General features: G+C 46.1%; 1 protein-coding gene across 2 annotated transcripts; it reads left to right on the plus strand.

The window, feature by feature from the left end:
* Positions 1 to 807: 807 nt before the first annotated feature.
* On the plus strand, positions 808 to 10,145 carry ATPAF1 (ATP synthase mitochondrial F1 complex assembly factor 1). 2 transcript variants are annotated; one of them, XM_059853879.1, is made up of 9 exons: positions 808 to 1,058; positions 2,082 to 2,190; positions 2,725 to 2,775; positions 3,469 to 3,531; positions 4,074 to 4,124; positions 5,909 to 5,956; positions 6,853 to 6,948; positions 7,521 to 7,628; positions 8,533 to 10,145. In XM_059853879.1, exons 1-9 carry the CDS (start codon positions 832 to 834, stop codon positions 8,725 to 8,727), a joined length of 948 nt encoding a protein of 315 aa, XP_059709862.1. In that variant the 5' UTR covers positions 808 to 831; the 3' UTR covers positions 8,728 to 10,145. The 2 variants fall into 2 exon arrangements, with proteins under 2 accessions (XP_059709862.1, XP_059709863.1); XM_059853880.1 differs by having other exon boundaries at positions 8,479 to 8,618.
* Positions 10,146 to 14,458: the final 4,313 nt, after the last annotated feature.

The raw sequence follows: 14,458 nt of genomic DNA on the forward strand, positions 1-14,458 counted from the left end.
TCACTGCTGGGACACGGCTGCCCAGGGCTGCTTCTTAACTTGCATGGCACAGTCGATGGCTAATTGCTAATTGCTGTGGTCACTTGTAGGATGGGCTTGTGCTGTCAATTGCACAAAATCCGAGCATCCCTAAGTACAGTGGTCTGTTCTGTGCTGCAGCCTGGGAGCACCGGTCCCATCGCAGTGAGGTTTCTGCTACACCACTCTCCATCCCGCACGCTGCTCAAAGCCCTAATGCCAGGTGTGGGCAGGGTTCCCTCCCGTGTTTATTCACAGTGCAGATGAAAAACCGTGAGTGTAGTCAATACACTCGTCTGGATCCCCTCCTGCCCTAACTCGTGCAGCTGCTGGTGGGGTACCAGAGGAGCGGCTGGGTGCTCTGGGCAGGGAGTCCTTGAGAAAAATGCGGTATCTGAGTGAAATCAAAAGCAATGAAATTGTAAGAGCAGACTGTAACAGAAAAAGAGATCTGGCTTGCCGAGACTTGCTGCTGTGCCGTGATTCCTGGGTTCGCTTTCGGGCTGTACCTGTGGGTTTGGGTGACCACTGTGTCCCTTCCCGTGCGCCGGGAGCGGGGCCGTGCCCACCGCGCTTGTTCGCTCCGCGGCGCTCCAGCATGTAACGCGGCTTTGCTCTCAATAAAAGCTCCTTTCTAGCGTGCGGCTCCGGCCGGTTCCTGGCGGGGGAGGTGGAACGGAGAGGAGGGCGGAGCGGGCTGAGGGGAGCGGGGAGCGGAGGGCGGAGCGGGCTGAGGGCAGCGGAGCGCGGGGCGGGCTGCGGGGAGCGCGGGGCGGGGGGCGGAGCGCGGGGCGGGCTGAGGGCAGCGGAGCCATGGCGGGCCCGCTGTGCCAGGGCTGGGGCCTGGGGGTGGCCCTGCGGAGCCGCGCCGCGCTCCGGCCGCTCGGGCTGCTGGCACCGCCGGCACGGGGGGTGCTGGGGCCGGCAGCGGGATCGGGAACGGCGGTGGGATCGGGAACGGCGGCGGGATCGGGGGAGGCGGCGCTGGAGGAGAACCCTTTCTACGGGAAGTACCGGCACAAGATCCAGGAGCTGCGGAGGTGGGCCCTGAGGGGGGCGGCGGCGGGACCGGGGTGGGCGGGCTGAGTTTGCGAAACGGGCGGGCCTGGGGAGCGCTTTCTTGAAGGAGAGATGTCCTTCAATTTTAGCTTTACGCCCTCTTGAGAAATTTGATTAGTTTAGGCCAATTGCCTTGAAATCCACATGTAGTCGATAGCAGGTCAGTGAGGGCCGTCTCCCAGCGTGGTCAGCTTGATTAGAGATAGTTTTGCGAAGATTAAATTAAAATTTTAAATTAAGAACATGAATCAGTATCACAGTAAACATTTTAAAACGCTGAATGATGTTAATTACCCAGCACTGCTCTCCACCTTTGTAAACCTTAGGACAGGCAAAGAGCACTCCAATTTTGGAAACCATTGGAGTGGACAAAGAGTATTTCAATTTACAGTCTTCCATCTTATTCTAAAGGAGGATTTGAACAGAAAATGAGTAGGTAGAAGTTGAGTCTTATTTTAGGTGTAAGTCCATCTGCTGACAAGGCCACGATGGGAACAGCCCATAGAAGAATCATGGTTTTTAATTATCCTGATAATGATGGATTACCTTACTTAGCAGTATAAATCAGTGAAGCAAAAGACTTCACAGGCTCACTCACAGAACCATGAAATGGCTTGGGTTGGAAAGCACCTTAGAGATCAACCACTTCCAACCCTCCTGCCATGGGCAGGGACAACTTCCACTAGGACAGGTTGCTCAGAGCCCCATCCAACCTGGTCTTGTTGGGATGCAGTGCCAAAAACAAATCTAAAGCCTTGGGTCATAGGAGATATTGTGCAACAGCTTTCACAGTTTCTTAACTGTGCATTGATTTTTTCCTGTTTATCGTCATAATTAAAAACTTAAGATTATTTAAAGGCAAACTGGAATGTTTTAGTTATATTAATTTATGTCCAGTTGGACAGGGAGCAGGGAGTAGTACTTGGATGATCCTTGTGGGTCCCTTCCAACTCGAGCTGTTCTATTGCTCTGTTGTACTGTAAACAGTCCCTGTTCCAATTCAGGTCCAATCCAGATGTGTTTGAATCCCGTATGGAAAAAAGAAGTGAAGTGAAAAAGCAGCCCGTGGGACATTCCAAACAAGGAGAGTTTATCAGATGCATGGAGGAAAAGGCAAGGACAATTTTTTTTGTAAATCACATACATTGAAGCTCTAATGTTGTTTTTATGGGATCAGAGTCATGCTACAAACTGGAAGTATCCCTGTCAGTTGGAGCTCTGAAATATCACTGTGTGATGGCTAAAAGCATTGTTCTGTACTCCTCTGTATTATTTTTTAGACTGTAAATTCCCTCCTTGAAACCTTGTTTAATTAGTTCCAGATTAGTTTGGCCAGAAGAATGACACAATCCTGCATTTATCATTTTTTTAGTGAAAGCAAGAAAACTGTTCAATAATATTGGATCCAAAATGCATAATAGTTTCCTTTTGACTAATCCTTTGTGGCCTTGAATTCATAATTCACATTACGTTACTAGTCTTATTTACTTCACCTAATCAATCACTTATTTTATTAAAAATACACTGCAGTGATCTTCAAGTATCTTGAGCTCCCACTGAGGAGTTTTTGTCAGCAGGCAGGTTATGTGTGGCAGGGAAGGCAAATGAGTGGTATTAGCTGTAAAACGAAAGAATGTTTTCTTGCAGGCAGAAGGTTTGGGCAGCAAGACATCAAAGGGAGGATTCACAAAGGATAAGGTAAGAGAAATGACCCCAAGTGTTAGGAGGGTAGCAGGGCAAGGGTGTGGATTATCTTGTATTGCCACAGCCAGTTTCAGTCAAGAACACTTTGATATAAACCTGGTGTTCCTTATGCTGCATTTGAGTGTAAGACCTTGGTTTACTGTTGGGATCCCATTCAACCTTAAAACTCCTGGCACCCTGGGTTTTTATTGCCCTGTCCTTCTCTGTGACACCCTGGAAATTCTTTCCAATTGGGGAATCTGTTCTGAACATTAAATGGAAAGGGTTAAGCTCCTTTCACAGCATGAAAATACATTTGCAGTGATCAGCCAGCCCAGGGACAAGAGAATTCTATTTCACATTCTTTGATTTCGGTGACTCTTCAGTGTAAATCTGCCAAAGAGCACATCTTTGGGATGGCTCAAGGCAAAAGGCTGCAGCTCCTCTTGCAGCTCCAGTAGAGATCTGCACAACTGGAGCAAAGCATGTGCTGTCTCCTGAAAGAATCTGTTCTGCCTCAGTGTGTGAATCTACTTCTCCATGTGTTACTGCTGTATTTTATTTGGCAATTAGAGGGACTAAGTAACACTGTAAATTGAATCAAGTTCCCCTAGGTTGTTTTGTTGTGTAATTGCATCCATTCATTCTAGATTCTTACAAGGTCAGAGAACTGCCATAATGCCAGATTCTTTGTGCTTTCTCTTGCAGACACTTGATTCAATTCTTAATGTTGAGATGGTGAAAGAAAAATCAGCAGAGGAGATAACACAGGTGATGGATTTAAATGGAATAAACTTTGCTTCACATCTGTGCTTAATAGTAATCTATGTGTAAACATGGAAATTCTACTTAGACTGAAAAATAAAACACAGCTGTGAATGTATATTTACAAAAAGTGTATTCACATGGGCATCCATAGGAGAAGATAAAGTTTTCTCCATCTAGGTAAGTCCTCCTAGGAGGTGCAGGTACAGTGGGTATTGCCATCCTGCTGTGGTGAAGAAAAAGACTGTTAACACAGAGGAGCAGCATGCAAAGATTCTGTTGAAAATGTTTTGTATGTTCTTTATTAAAAAAAAACACCAACACCAAAAAACACAACCAAAAGTCACTAGTGTGATTGTTGGGAAAGATGTGAGAAGTACATCTGGAACCTTTGCAGAATTATCTTGCATTAGCAGGAAAGTCAGTCAGGCTTGATTGAAAAATGACTTCCCAAAGTGCTTACAAAGGTTAGTTGATATGTTAAAGCATTTGACATTACTGCTAAATGCTGGACTTTAACTGTATCTCATCTTCTTTTTTTCCTACAGATTTGGAATCAGTATTTTTCTGCAAAAGACACAGTTTATGCTGTTATTCCTGTAAGTAGTTCCTCAATAGTTCAGCACTTGAAAAGCCAGCATGCAAAGCTTTCCTTTCCAGCTGAGATTCTGATGCTTTTAAAAGCAGTCATTAAAGGAAAGTGAGGTTTCAAGAACAAGCTTACTTTCTGGGCTGAGTGATTTTATTGTCCCAGACAAAGGCTTTTGTTTTCAGAAATGCATACCCCTTTTTTTTCTCACTCAGAGGAGTCTCAATAAATCAAGGACTTTTTTCTGCTCACCTGGCTGGAATTTCCAGGCTTATTTTAATACAAGCCTCTAACACTTTCTGCAAGGCCCTAGTATTTATTAAGTAGCATTTGTATTTTTAGAGTTATTTTTCTCAGAGTTGCTTGTTTCTTTGCCCTCTTCCCCACAGCACAGGCAGCTGCCTCAAGGCTAATGTGGCAGTCCAAGAGCACTTGGCTGGTAACTTGCATGTGGCTAATCACTTAGAACTTTCATGCATTTACAATTATTGGCAGCAGTGTCCATCTTGAGATTGCAGGGTGTTTCCTGAGATAAGATCATACTTCTTATTCCTGATAACTTTTCCAGATGTTAATTGTTCTTAGTTTGCATTAGGCTGAAGGAGACTTTTTTCACTTTGAGGATTTCTCTTTATTCGTTTCTTCATGATTTCGATCTCTTAAATCTGCCTTTTCACAACTGTGTGTTCCTTGAGTTCTTGAAACCTCATTTAGATCTGGGGTCTGATTTGTAATTGTATTTGGCCCTTTCTGTTGCAGCTAAACTCAGTAGGAGGGAGTGTTCTAGATGTGTGATGTGCTGAATGCTCTGAAAGTGGAAGTGTGGGATTTGAAGTCAAGCAGCCTCATGTTTCAGTTTTCTCAACATGTGGATGTTGTGAAAATAGTTTGATTTGCACTTTTACTGTAGCAGAGGGCCAAAACCAGGGACTTCAGCTAAAATGTAGGTCTTTCATTAGTGGGGCTGGCAGTGTGCTTTAGTGCACTGTTTTAGGAGGAGTATTGGAAGCTTTTTAAGACTTCAATGCAAACCAGATCCCAGGCACATTAGGAAGCAGTTCATGGTGTCATCGAGGGGGAAAAAAAAGCCCCTTTGTCTTTTGCCAGAAGCTTTTTGTTGGCTGAAAGAAAGGCCTTGCATAATTCTCCCATGCTCAAAAGTACACATGAAGGAATTTCTTCTTGATGAATGGCATATGTTTTCTTTCATGAACACCTAAGAGTAGATATTAATATAGTGCTGGGAAGCAAAAAAAAAATTAGGCAAAAGATTTGGGGAAACACAAAGAACACGTGAATGAAATTGCCAGGTTTCATCAGGGCTGAAATAGGGTTGTGGTTTTAATTTAAACCTAAGCAATAAGTATGTTATTGAGTGTATAGATGGGCTGCATTTTTATACTAAGAACAGATGACAATGATGAAAATCCACAATTTGGAGCCAGGGATGTGTTGTCTAGCTCAGCTGTTGACAGTACATGATGCAGTGGAGCAATTACTGAAAGAGGATGTAAGCCTCAGGCTTGGGGCCCTCACATACAAGGCATGAAGCGCTGGATCCAAGGATTTTGCTGCTGCATCTTGGAGACAGCCTTGTTAAAACAGGATGCTGACGACTTTTAGGTAAATAAGAACTAAATGCAGCTTTCCAGGAACTCATTGCCATCTGTCCCCACAGCAGGACCTTCTCCAGATGGAAGCTGTACCCTCTAAAGGTTAATGAGGTGATTGTGAACAGCTCTGCATCCACATTTGTGTTACAAAAATTGAACTTCTCTCTCTCTTCCCCCAAAGGCAGACAAGTTTGATTTGATGTGGAAGAGGGCCCAGAAGTGTCCATCGGTACGTACAGCAGTGTGTGGTTGTAGAGCTGTAGTGCTTCTCTTCAAAGCCTGATCCATTAACTTTTGATCCTCCTGTGTTCATACCCATTGTATCAGCCTGATTAGTAAAATCCAGGTGTTCAAACACTTGTCCTGATGCTCAGATAAAGCAGTGCCTATTCATATGTATGAAACAGTTTGATCTAGATAGAAAAGATGGAGGGTTGAGAGAGCAGCAGCACAGAATCTCTCAGGGAATGAAGACTTTACTGGGTTGATGGATTAATCCTACCTGCTTCACTTGCCAAGAGCAAGATCAAATGTATCTGGCTTCCTGAGCTACTTGGAGATTGGGAAGTTATTTATAGCCTGAAGTGCATTTCTGTACACTGCACTGGCATTCAGTCAGGTGTCTTGCAAGATTTTCTGGTCCCGTGTTGTCCTTCCCTTGGTGTGGTAAAACAAGCAGCTCTGTAGCCTGTGGAGCTGGATATGTTGTAAATGTCTAGAGAGGAGGTGCCTGTTCTGGAGCAGCTGATAAAATGACAGGATTACATGCTCTGCTCCTTATCTTATATTTGACCATTTCTGCTGTTAGTTTTCTAGGTGAGAACAAGAAGGTCAGAGTTTGAATGTTCTTCAACTCTCCTTTCCTTTTTATGTCTCAAAACACTGACAAAAGTATTTGTCAAGATATTTGCTAATGAATTAGTACTGATAGGGTAATTCTGCTTTATTGTGTGCTTCAAAGTCTGATTCTTGCTGTCGTGTCACTTGTGGTGGGGCAAAGAAACTCTTTTTCTGTTGTGGTTCTCTCACTGAAGCATTAATGCTTGAGGCCAGTGTGACATAGGCATCATTTTGTTCTATGTAAGGAAGAATTGGTTTGTTTTTTTTTTTATAATTTCTCTGCAGTTTCTATATGCTTTGCCAAGAAAAGAAGGCTATGAGTTCTTTGTGGGGCAGTGGTCTGGAACAGAATTACACTTCACTTCCCTGATAAATGTTCAGGTGAGTGTTTGAGATAAAAAGTTCAAAACTGACTTAGGATCCAGAAATAGATAGTATCAGCATATTAAAATATATGTTATTTACTAAGTAGTTTAGCCAACACGTTGTCTAGATTAACTTGAAAAGAATTCTCATGACAATAGCTGTTGCTAATTATGGTTTAGTTGCACATTACTTACAGGTAAATTAGTAAAGTTATGGGTATTAAGTGTCTCTGTAGTGTAGAGGATAATGAGGTAGAAATTCAGTAGACTCAAAACATGTGCAAGAGCCAGGCTTTTTAGAAGTGTTTGTGCAAACTACTTAAAATAGCAGTAGATGCTGTAAGAGTAAATATCTTCCTAAAAATTGCGGGTTCTTTTAAATGCAAAATAGTCTTTAGTCAAGTTAAAAAATAACCTAACTCTGCAAATCCTTTGTTTTCTGTAAATACCGAGAATAATGAACTTCTAATTAGAGCTGACCCTTAAGACTGGGGAAGGAACTGCCTCTGTGAAAGTTTTGTAATCAAGCACCCAGATCTGCAGCGAAGTGAAGGGTTTTATATTGACAGGTTTCTTTCTCTCCTTCAGACCCAAGGTGAAACTGCTCCAAGCCAGTTGGTCTTGTACCATTATCCTGAACTGCAGAAGGAGAAAGGGATAGTACTAATGACAGCAGAAATGGACTCCAAGTTCTTGGTAAGAGAAGTCTGCTCATTGGCTTCCTTAATTTTATGCTGCAACTCCTCCTACAGTTTTCAATTAAAATTAAATTACAGTGAAGCCTTTCAAAGACCGTTTGCCAAAGAATGGTCCCACTGTCTTTTTTTAAAGTAATGTTCTTAAGGCTAGGGGAAGCCAGAAGGGAGTCATCAGTCTTTGGTAATTTCAGTTCATGCATTCTTTCTTTTTAAATTTGGGTATTATAGGTGATAGTTGTAAAAGAACAAAGCTACTGGGTTTTTTTCCTTCTAACAAGCAAATTTAAATGAAAGCTGTTGCTGCCTGCAAACAAGTTAAAACATTGTTTGAAGCTTAATCCTGTTTGTCAAAGCAGGAGACTCCAGAGTTATGTGTTCAGTTTGTGCACACCTGTGCTCTTTCCTTCTGTGTGGGCACACCATTATTGGCATAATATACCAGTGCCTGGACTGGTGGCACTGGGCACAGTAGTGGTGGAACGAATGATTAAAATATCCCTCCTCTAACTGACCTCCTGACACCCCTTCTGAAACAATGAGTGCAGTAATTGGTAATGCTTTTCTTTTTCCCTGTTGGATCTCAGAGCAAACAATCAATCTTTGCAAGTAGGTCAGCTGTAAGAAGGGAAAAATGAGGACTTGGTGCATCTTGGAGTGGGCAGGGATCACAAAAGCCACACTTGACCTCTGAGGCAGATGCACAGCAGGAGAGTTGCTAAAACACACGGTGCTGGAGTGTTTAAGTAGGTCAGGATCCACAGGGAGGTGATTTATTAAGAGATTTGCTGAACTAAAGTGACTTGGAGTTGAGCCACATGGTGAGTAGGAGCATGGCATTTCTTTTCCAGTGGGACACGGGCACAGCCCCACCCTGATGGTGACAGCTCTGTTCTCACTGCCAGGTGGTCCATGATGCCCAGTGCTTGGCCAACCAGGTGCAGCTGTTCTACGCCACGGATCGCTCCGAGACCTACGGATTAGTGGAGACCTTCAACCACAGATCCAGTGAATTCAAATACATGGCAGTTATAGCAGAGCTTGAGCAGAGTGGGCTTGGAAGAGAACTGACACCTGGGCAGGCTTCTGACAAGTCATAGAGTCTGGCCTGTGGTGAAAGGAGCCAGCAGAAGCAGGGGGTCCTAGGAGGGGTGGTCCAGTGTCTTCTGTTTTACAGTTTGGATTTGGCCCCAGAAGGACTCTGCAGACATCCTGGGAGAGTGACGGTCAAGCCTGTCTGGCACCGATGCAAGATGAGAACTTGGGCCATTTGAACAACAGTAACTAATTGCTAAAAAATGGAGCCCAGTACTTCAGTGTAACTTCATCAGAAAGAGCCATTTTCCCAGTCTTGTAACTTCCTGCTGCCTGCTGGATTGTGGAAATCTGAAATAAAGTGACAGAAGGGGAGCTATGTAACGGCTGTACTGACATCAGGAAGGAGATGACAAGCAAAGTTTCTTCTCAGTAAACGCATTTTAAATGCCCCCCACCATTATAATTGCATGGTTCAGTGCTTCTTAATCTGTGTGGGATTCATACAGGCTTGTCCATCAAGAAGAAAGAATAGGAGCAATGGTCTAAGACAGACACCTCTTTGTTTCTTTGTGAAGTTTCTTACACAGATATATATTGTGGTCTGAGCTTTTCTCAGGATTAAAAAACCAGAGTCACTAGATTTGTTCTGGGAATTTTCTGTTTCTTAATTGATTTATTAATTGTATCCTGTTGTGATGTTTCTGTATTTGAGATGTTTTTGAGCAGTATGAACATGGTTTTATTTTTTCAGTATATTTTTAATCATGTAAAGGAATCATTGCCTGTTTTACAGGATTATTTTTTCTTAGGCTGGCATTTAGTCAGCCAACTCACAAATGGTATTTGAAGGAACAAAAAATAACTCTTGTTCCCACTTCAGGAAAGGCACTATCCATAATAAAGGAAAAATAGACTGGCATAGTGACAGAGAGAGTCACCAGCCAGCTTCTTGTTTGTCAAGTGAATAAAATGTCTTGGTATGAAAATGCAGAGCTGCTTTAACACAGCAGTGTTGGTAAGAGCCTGGCTTTACAGACTGCAGCAGGTTGGGGGTTTCAAACCTGCCACCAGCAGAAGAATCTCCAATACTGATACTTTGAGATTCTCTTGTGCTCATTCCCAGCAGAGGTAGGCAGCACATCCACAAACAAGGACACTGCAGCAGTGTGATGTGCAGCCTGTGGGGGTTACCAGCACTGCCACCACTGCACAGGGGGACACAGGACAGCCAGGAGCTTCCAGGAGCCACTCTGAAATACTTCCCATGTCTGCATCAGACCCCCAGCACTAACTCAGCACTAATTAGCTCTGGTCCACATTGCACCTTGTCAGCCTGCTGGAGCTGGCAAGCATTCATCCTCTCCTTAGCCAGAGAAAGGGGGGAAAGAAGGACCTGCAGTTTGTCTCTGATGGAAGGCATGCCTGGTATCAATTTTCTTCATTAACCACAACCTGATATAAAGCTGTGATGAATTATGAAGGTTTCTTGCAGTATCTTTTTGCTGGGGAGTTGAAGGATCCCGTTGCTGTAATGCCCAGTCTCACTCTGTGCTTTCTCAGCCCATTCTTTGCCCCACATGGCCTTTGAAAGTCCCTTCCAGCCCAGCCCATTCTCTGATTTTATGACATGAACACTTCAGCTGAGCACTAAAGTTACACAGTGCGGTTTTATGTTGAGGTCTATTTTACCACCAACTCTTAGATGTTGGGTGTGAACTCCTGTCCATTCAGGAAGTTGCAGGATGTTTCTAGAAGAGGCAAATCTCTTGGGGCCTTGCTGAAAGGAGATGGCCTTGCTCCCTGGTAATGTCTTTTTGTTTCTGTTCATTGAGTGTGTACAGAGCAGTCTGCAGAGAAGGGGAATAATTAATCTGAGGAGGTGTGGATAGGGCTGTGATAATCTGAATAGCAAATCACCTTTATTAAAAAGCATTTCTGCTTGGGGTTTATGGTGTTCATGCTCCATTTATAATTTTTCCTTAGCTGATAGATGGGCTGTTTTGATTAATAGTTCACTTCCAGCTTTGGAAAATGTCGAAGTTGCTGCATTCATTTTTAATGTAGCTGTAATGTCACATCCCTGAGAATGAAATCTAAGGCTTCCAAATCTACACCTCAGCCTCTTTCTGAACATAAAGTATCAAATTCTCAGGTATAAGGCTGTAGTGATCTACCAGTAGTTTTGAGTGGTGTTTTTTTCCTAAACCCATCATGTGACTTTTTTCCCTAATAAAAGAACTTTTCCAGGGCTTTAAAAAAGGCAGAAATGGCCGGTGATGAGCCTAAAACTGGGATGAAGGCCCATAATAAAAAGGTCCAGCAGAATCTAATCCTCTGCCCCACTGAATGACTGCTGCAAGGGGGAGTAACCCAGCTAAATAACTGGCCCTACAAACCACCCTTGCTGCAGCAACCAGCGGTGATTTGTGGCTGTGTGCCTTCTCCAGTGCCTGGGACACATTTGTGCATGAACTGTGCTGCTGACCACAGGCATGGATGGGCACTACAAGCTGCAGAGTGGGCACAGACCCCCGGGGCTGTCTGGCTGTGTGCAAATCAGCAGCTGTGCCAGTTTTAAGCCACTAAAAACTCACAGAGAGTTTGTAAGATTTGATGCCCCTTAGGGTCTGTGCTGAGCTTTAGGGCTGGTGAAAAATAATGCTGTTAGGCTTGGCATGGGGAGAGAGGTTAACAGAGGGAGGAGGTGGCTGTGGGATTCATGTGCCATTCAGCCACTAGAGGGAAGGTTTGTCTCCTGGTTCTGAGCTCTGGGCACACACACAGCTTGCCTGAGCCTGTCTGCTCAGCTCTGTGAACTTTGTGAATTTTGTGCTGAGAACCATATAGATGCTCAGGCTGCTCCTGTTGTGGTCCATAATGAGCTGGGCTGTGCTGAGTTCAGCTCGTAGTTCCACCAGCCCCATGCCCCAGATCCCACCTGAGCTACCTCAGGGAGGGCAAACATCCTGCAGTAGTTTCCCAGCATGTTTTGCTGATTGCCAGTATTTTTTGGGCCAGCACCTTCCCAAGATGGATGTGTCTGGTTTTAATAGCTGTCAAATGGGCACGCTCAGGGAGAAGAAGCCCAAGACTCCCAGTGGCCCCATGTAAACTTCAGCCCCCGCAGCCTCCTGCAGCAAGGTGCTGTAGGAGCCCCCTCAGTGCTGGCTGTGGTCTGCCTCCAGCTGGAGGAGAGCCTGGGACCGGGATGTGGCAGGAATTCCTGCTGGGAGTGGTGGAGCAAGTTTTGCAGGCAGAGGCTCTTTGTTACCAGCATCCCAAAACTCTGTCTTGCCCTCCCCTGTCACCCTGGGGAGGTAAACCCAGAGCCCGTCCTGCTCCTAAGGGAGGAGGTGGCAGTCAAAGCAATCAAGGAAGTGCAGATTGATGGACGACGTTCTTACCCTCCCTTAAAATGATGACTCCAGTGCTTTTTCATCTGTGCCTGGCTTTTTTCCCTGTGCCTTAGAAAATGGCAAGACTCCAGTGCCCTCTGACCCATGGCTGAAGAAGCGCTCACTGGCTCTGGGTTTGCGCGGGACACAGTGGAGCAGAGCAGAGCAGGGGAACTGACTGTTCCCGGCGCTGCATAGCTGTTTTCTGGACACGTCCTGTTCCACTCTGGGAATAACCAGAGCAAACCCACTGTTCCCTTTGCTTTGTCTTCTGGTCTACACAGGCGTTCACAGCCTTCCAGCCCAGTCTGGGAACAAGCATCTCCCCGGCTGCTGAAGTGGCAGTGCCCAGGAGGTGCCGTGCAGGGCACTGTGTGAGAGCCCAGCGCAGTGGTGGGGACTGGCAGGGGGCTCCCCCCTCCCCCGGTGCAGCCGTGTCCTGACAAGCTTCGCTGCCCGGGGCCTCTTCCCGTGCCTGCCCCTGAGCTCCGATGGAGCCGTCCAGTGCTCCGGGCTCGCTTCCGTCCCTACTTCCTTCCCCCGATAAATCCAGCCATGCACCTGCCTTCAGGAGCAGGGCCAGCATTCCCCTCTTCCTTCCTCCAGGGCAGACAAATGCCGTCTTCACAATAATGCATCCCTCCTTCCCCAAAGCTGTCCCTCGGACCTTTTCCTCTCTCCCAAGTGACCCCTGCTTCCCCTCCCCACAGCTGGGATACTGGCTGGCTCTGGGACCGTGGGCTCTCTGCTTTCTGAGGTTTCCAAAACCTCACGTGAGGGGTAAGTCCCTGAGCAGGAGGTGCTGTTCACCTCTCTAGACTTGTGGGGCTGCAGCTGATGTAACTCCAGCCCTCCTGCTGTTCTCCTGGCCCCTCTCATTTGGCTCCAGACTGCTGTGGGTGGGAGGACCCCATCTCCCCTCCAAGTATTTTGGCTCCATCTTTCCTGGATGTGAATCCTGGCTATGAGTTGCCTTTGGGATATTTGCTATTCGGCCAAGCCCCCTCACTTTTGGATTTCAACCCATTTTCTGCAGGGATTTCAGTTGAAAGTTTCCTCCTGGCTTGGCATTTACTGTTGGGAATTACATCTGCTCCACAGACCTCCACTTCCCACTCACAAGGTCTGAGGACATTTTGTTATTTCCTGCATCCCAGGTCCCCAGGATGGAGGACAGCAGCATTGCTCAGCCTTTGCTGGGACTTGGGGTAGCTGTACTGAGCATCCAGCAAGGGGAATGAGAAAAGACTTTGCCTGAATCGTCTGGAGTCAGAAATTTGGCTGGTTTGCTGGTGACCAGGAAAGTCTGCTGGATTACTTGAGCTTGATCCTGATTTTAGGGGTATTACTTGGACCCTGCTTTACCTGCAATGACTGTGAGAGATTCACTCATGAGCAGGGCAAGGCTGATGTGGAAAAGGTTCAGCCTGCAGGTCCAGGGAGGATGCACAGACAGAGCTGAGCTCTGAGGTTATGGCTCTTGTACTGGGTTAGCTAGTGATGGTGGTGGAGGGAAGCAGCTGGGCAGATGAATCTGACAGCTTGTGCTTCCCTCCTGCCTCAAGAGCTGTGCAGGGCACATCACCTCAAGGTTTTACCTTTTCTGCAGATGTGAGACACCTCAGCCATCTCATGCTGTAGTGGATGCAGAGCACAGATGAATCCTGCATGTCCTTGGTGTGTCCTTCTTCTGTCCCCTGGTTTAGGACCTGCCCTTCAGCCATGTCCCAAATGGGAACAGGCAGAAAAGCAAGGGGCTTCTGGGATGTGCAAGCTCTAATTCCCTTCAGCTCCAGTCAAAATCGATCCATCAGTGGCTGCTGCCCAATTAAATGGGACCTACAGTGTCTTCTTCACTTCTAAGAAGACCCTGCTGCAGGTGTCAAAGAGTTCCTATTGCACCTGCACCAAACCAGCCTCACAGAGAGAGAGAGGAAAGCAGAGTAAATGCTCTGCCGGGCTGGGCTGAGCTCCCTCGTGGCTGGCTGGTCTGGGAGGCTGCTGGATGAATTTATTTTTAAAGACTGCCTCTGAACATTGAGGCTCAAAAGCAAAACCTGGCATCACCTGCAGCTGAGAAGCTGTGTTCTGGGGAAAGGAGTATGGATCCTGCAGAGATGCATCCTGCTGCCAGGCAGGGTTCAGGGAATCAAACCCTCATCCTAGACCCTCCAGCTTTATGCAAACGTGCCCATCAGCCACATCTTCCTTGCCCTGTGCCCCACTCCCCAGCTCGCCCCATCACCTGCAAACACTTGGTTTGACCCGAGTATAACACACATGTAAGAAAGGCCAGAAGCGTTTCCCTCACTAGAACTGTCCCGGTGCCAAGCAATTTGCAGACGTTTCAGTAAGGCCAGAGCATCACACATCTCATCCCCGGGGAGCGACACGTCAC

The sequence above is a fragment of the Haemorhous mexicanus genome, chromosome 9, assembly GCF_027477595.1.
Source record: "Haemorhous mexicanus isolate bHaeMex1 chromosome 9, bHaeMex1.pri, whole genome shotgun sequence".
Taxonomy (NCBI): domain Eukaryota; kingdom Metazoa; phylum Chordata; class Aves; order Passeriformes; family Fringillidae; genus Haemorhous; species Haemorhous mexicanus.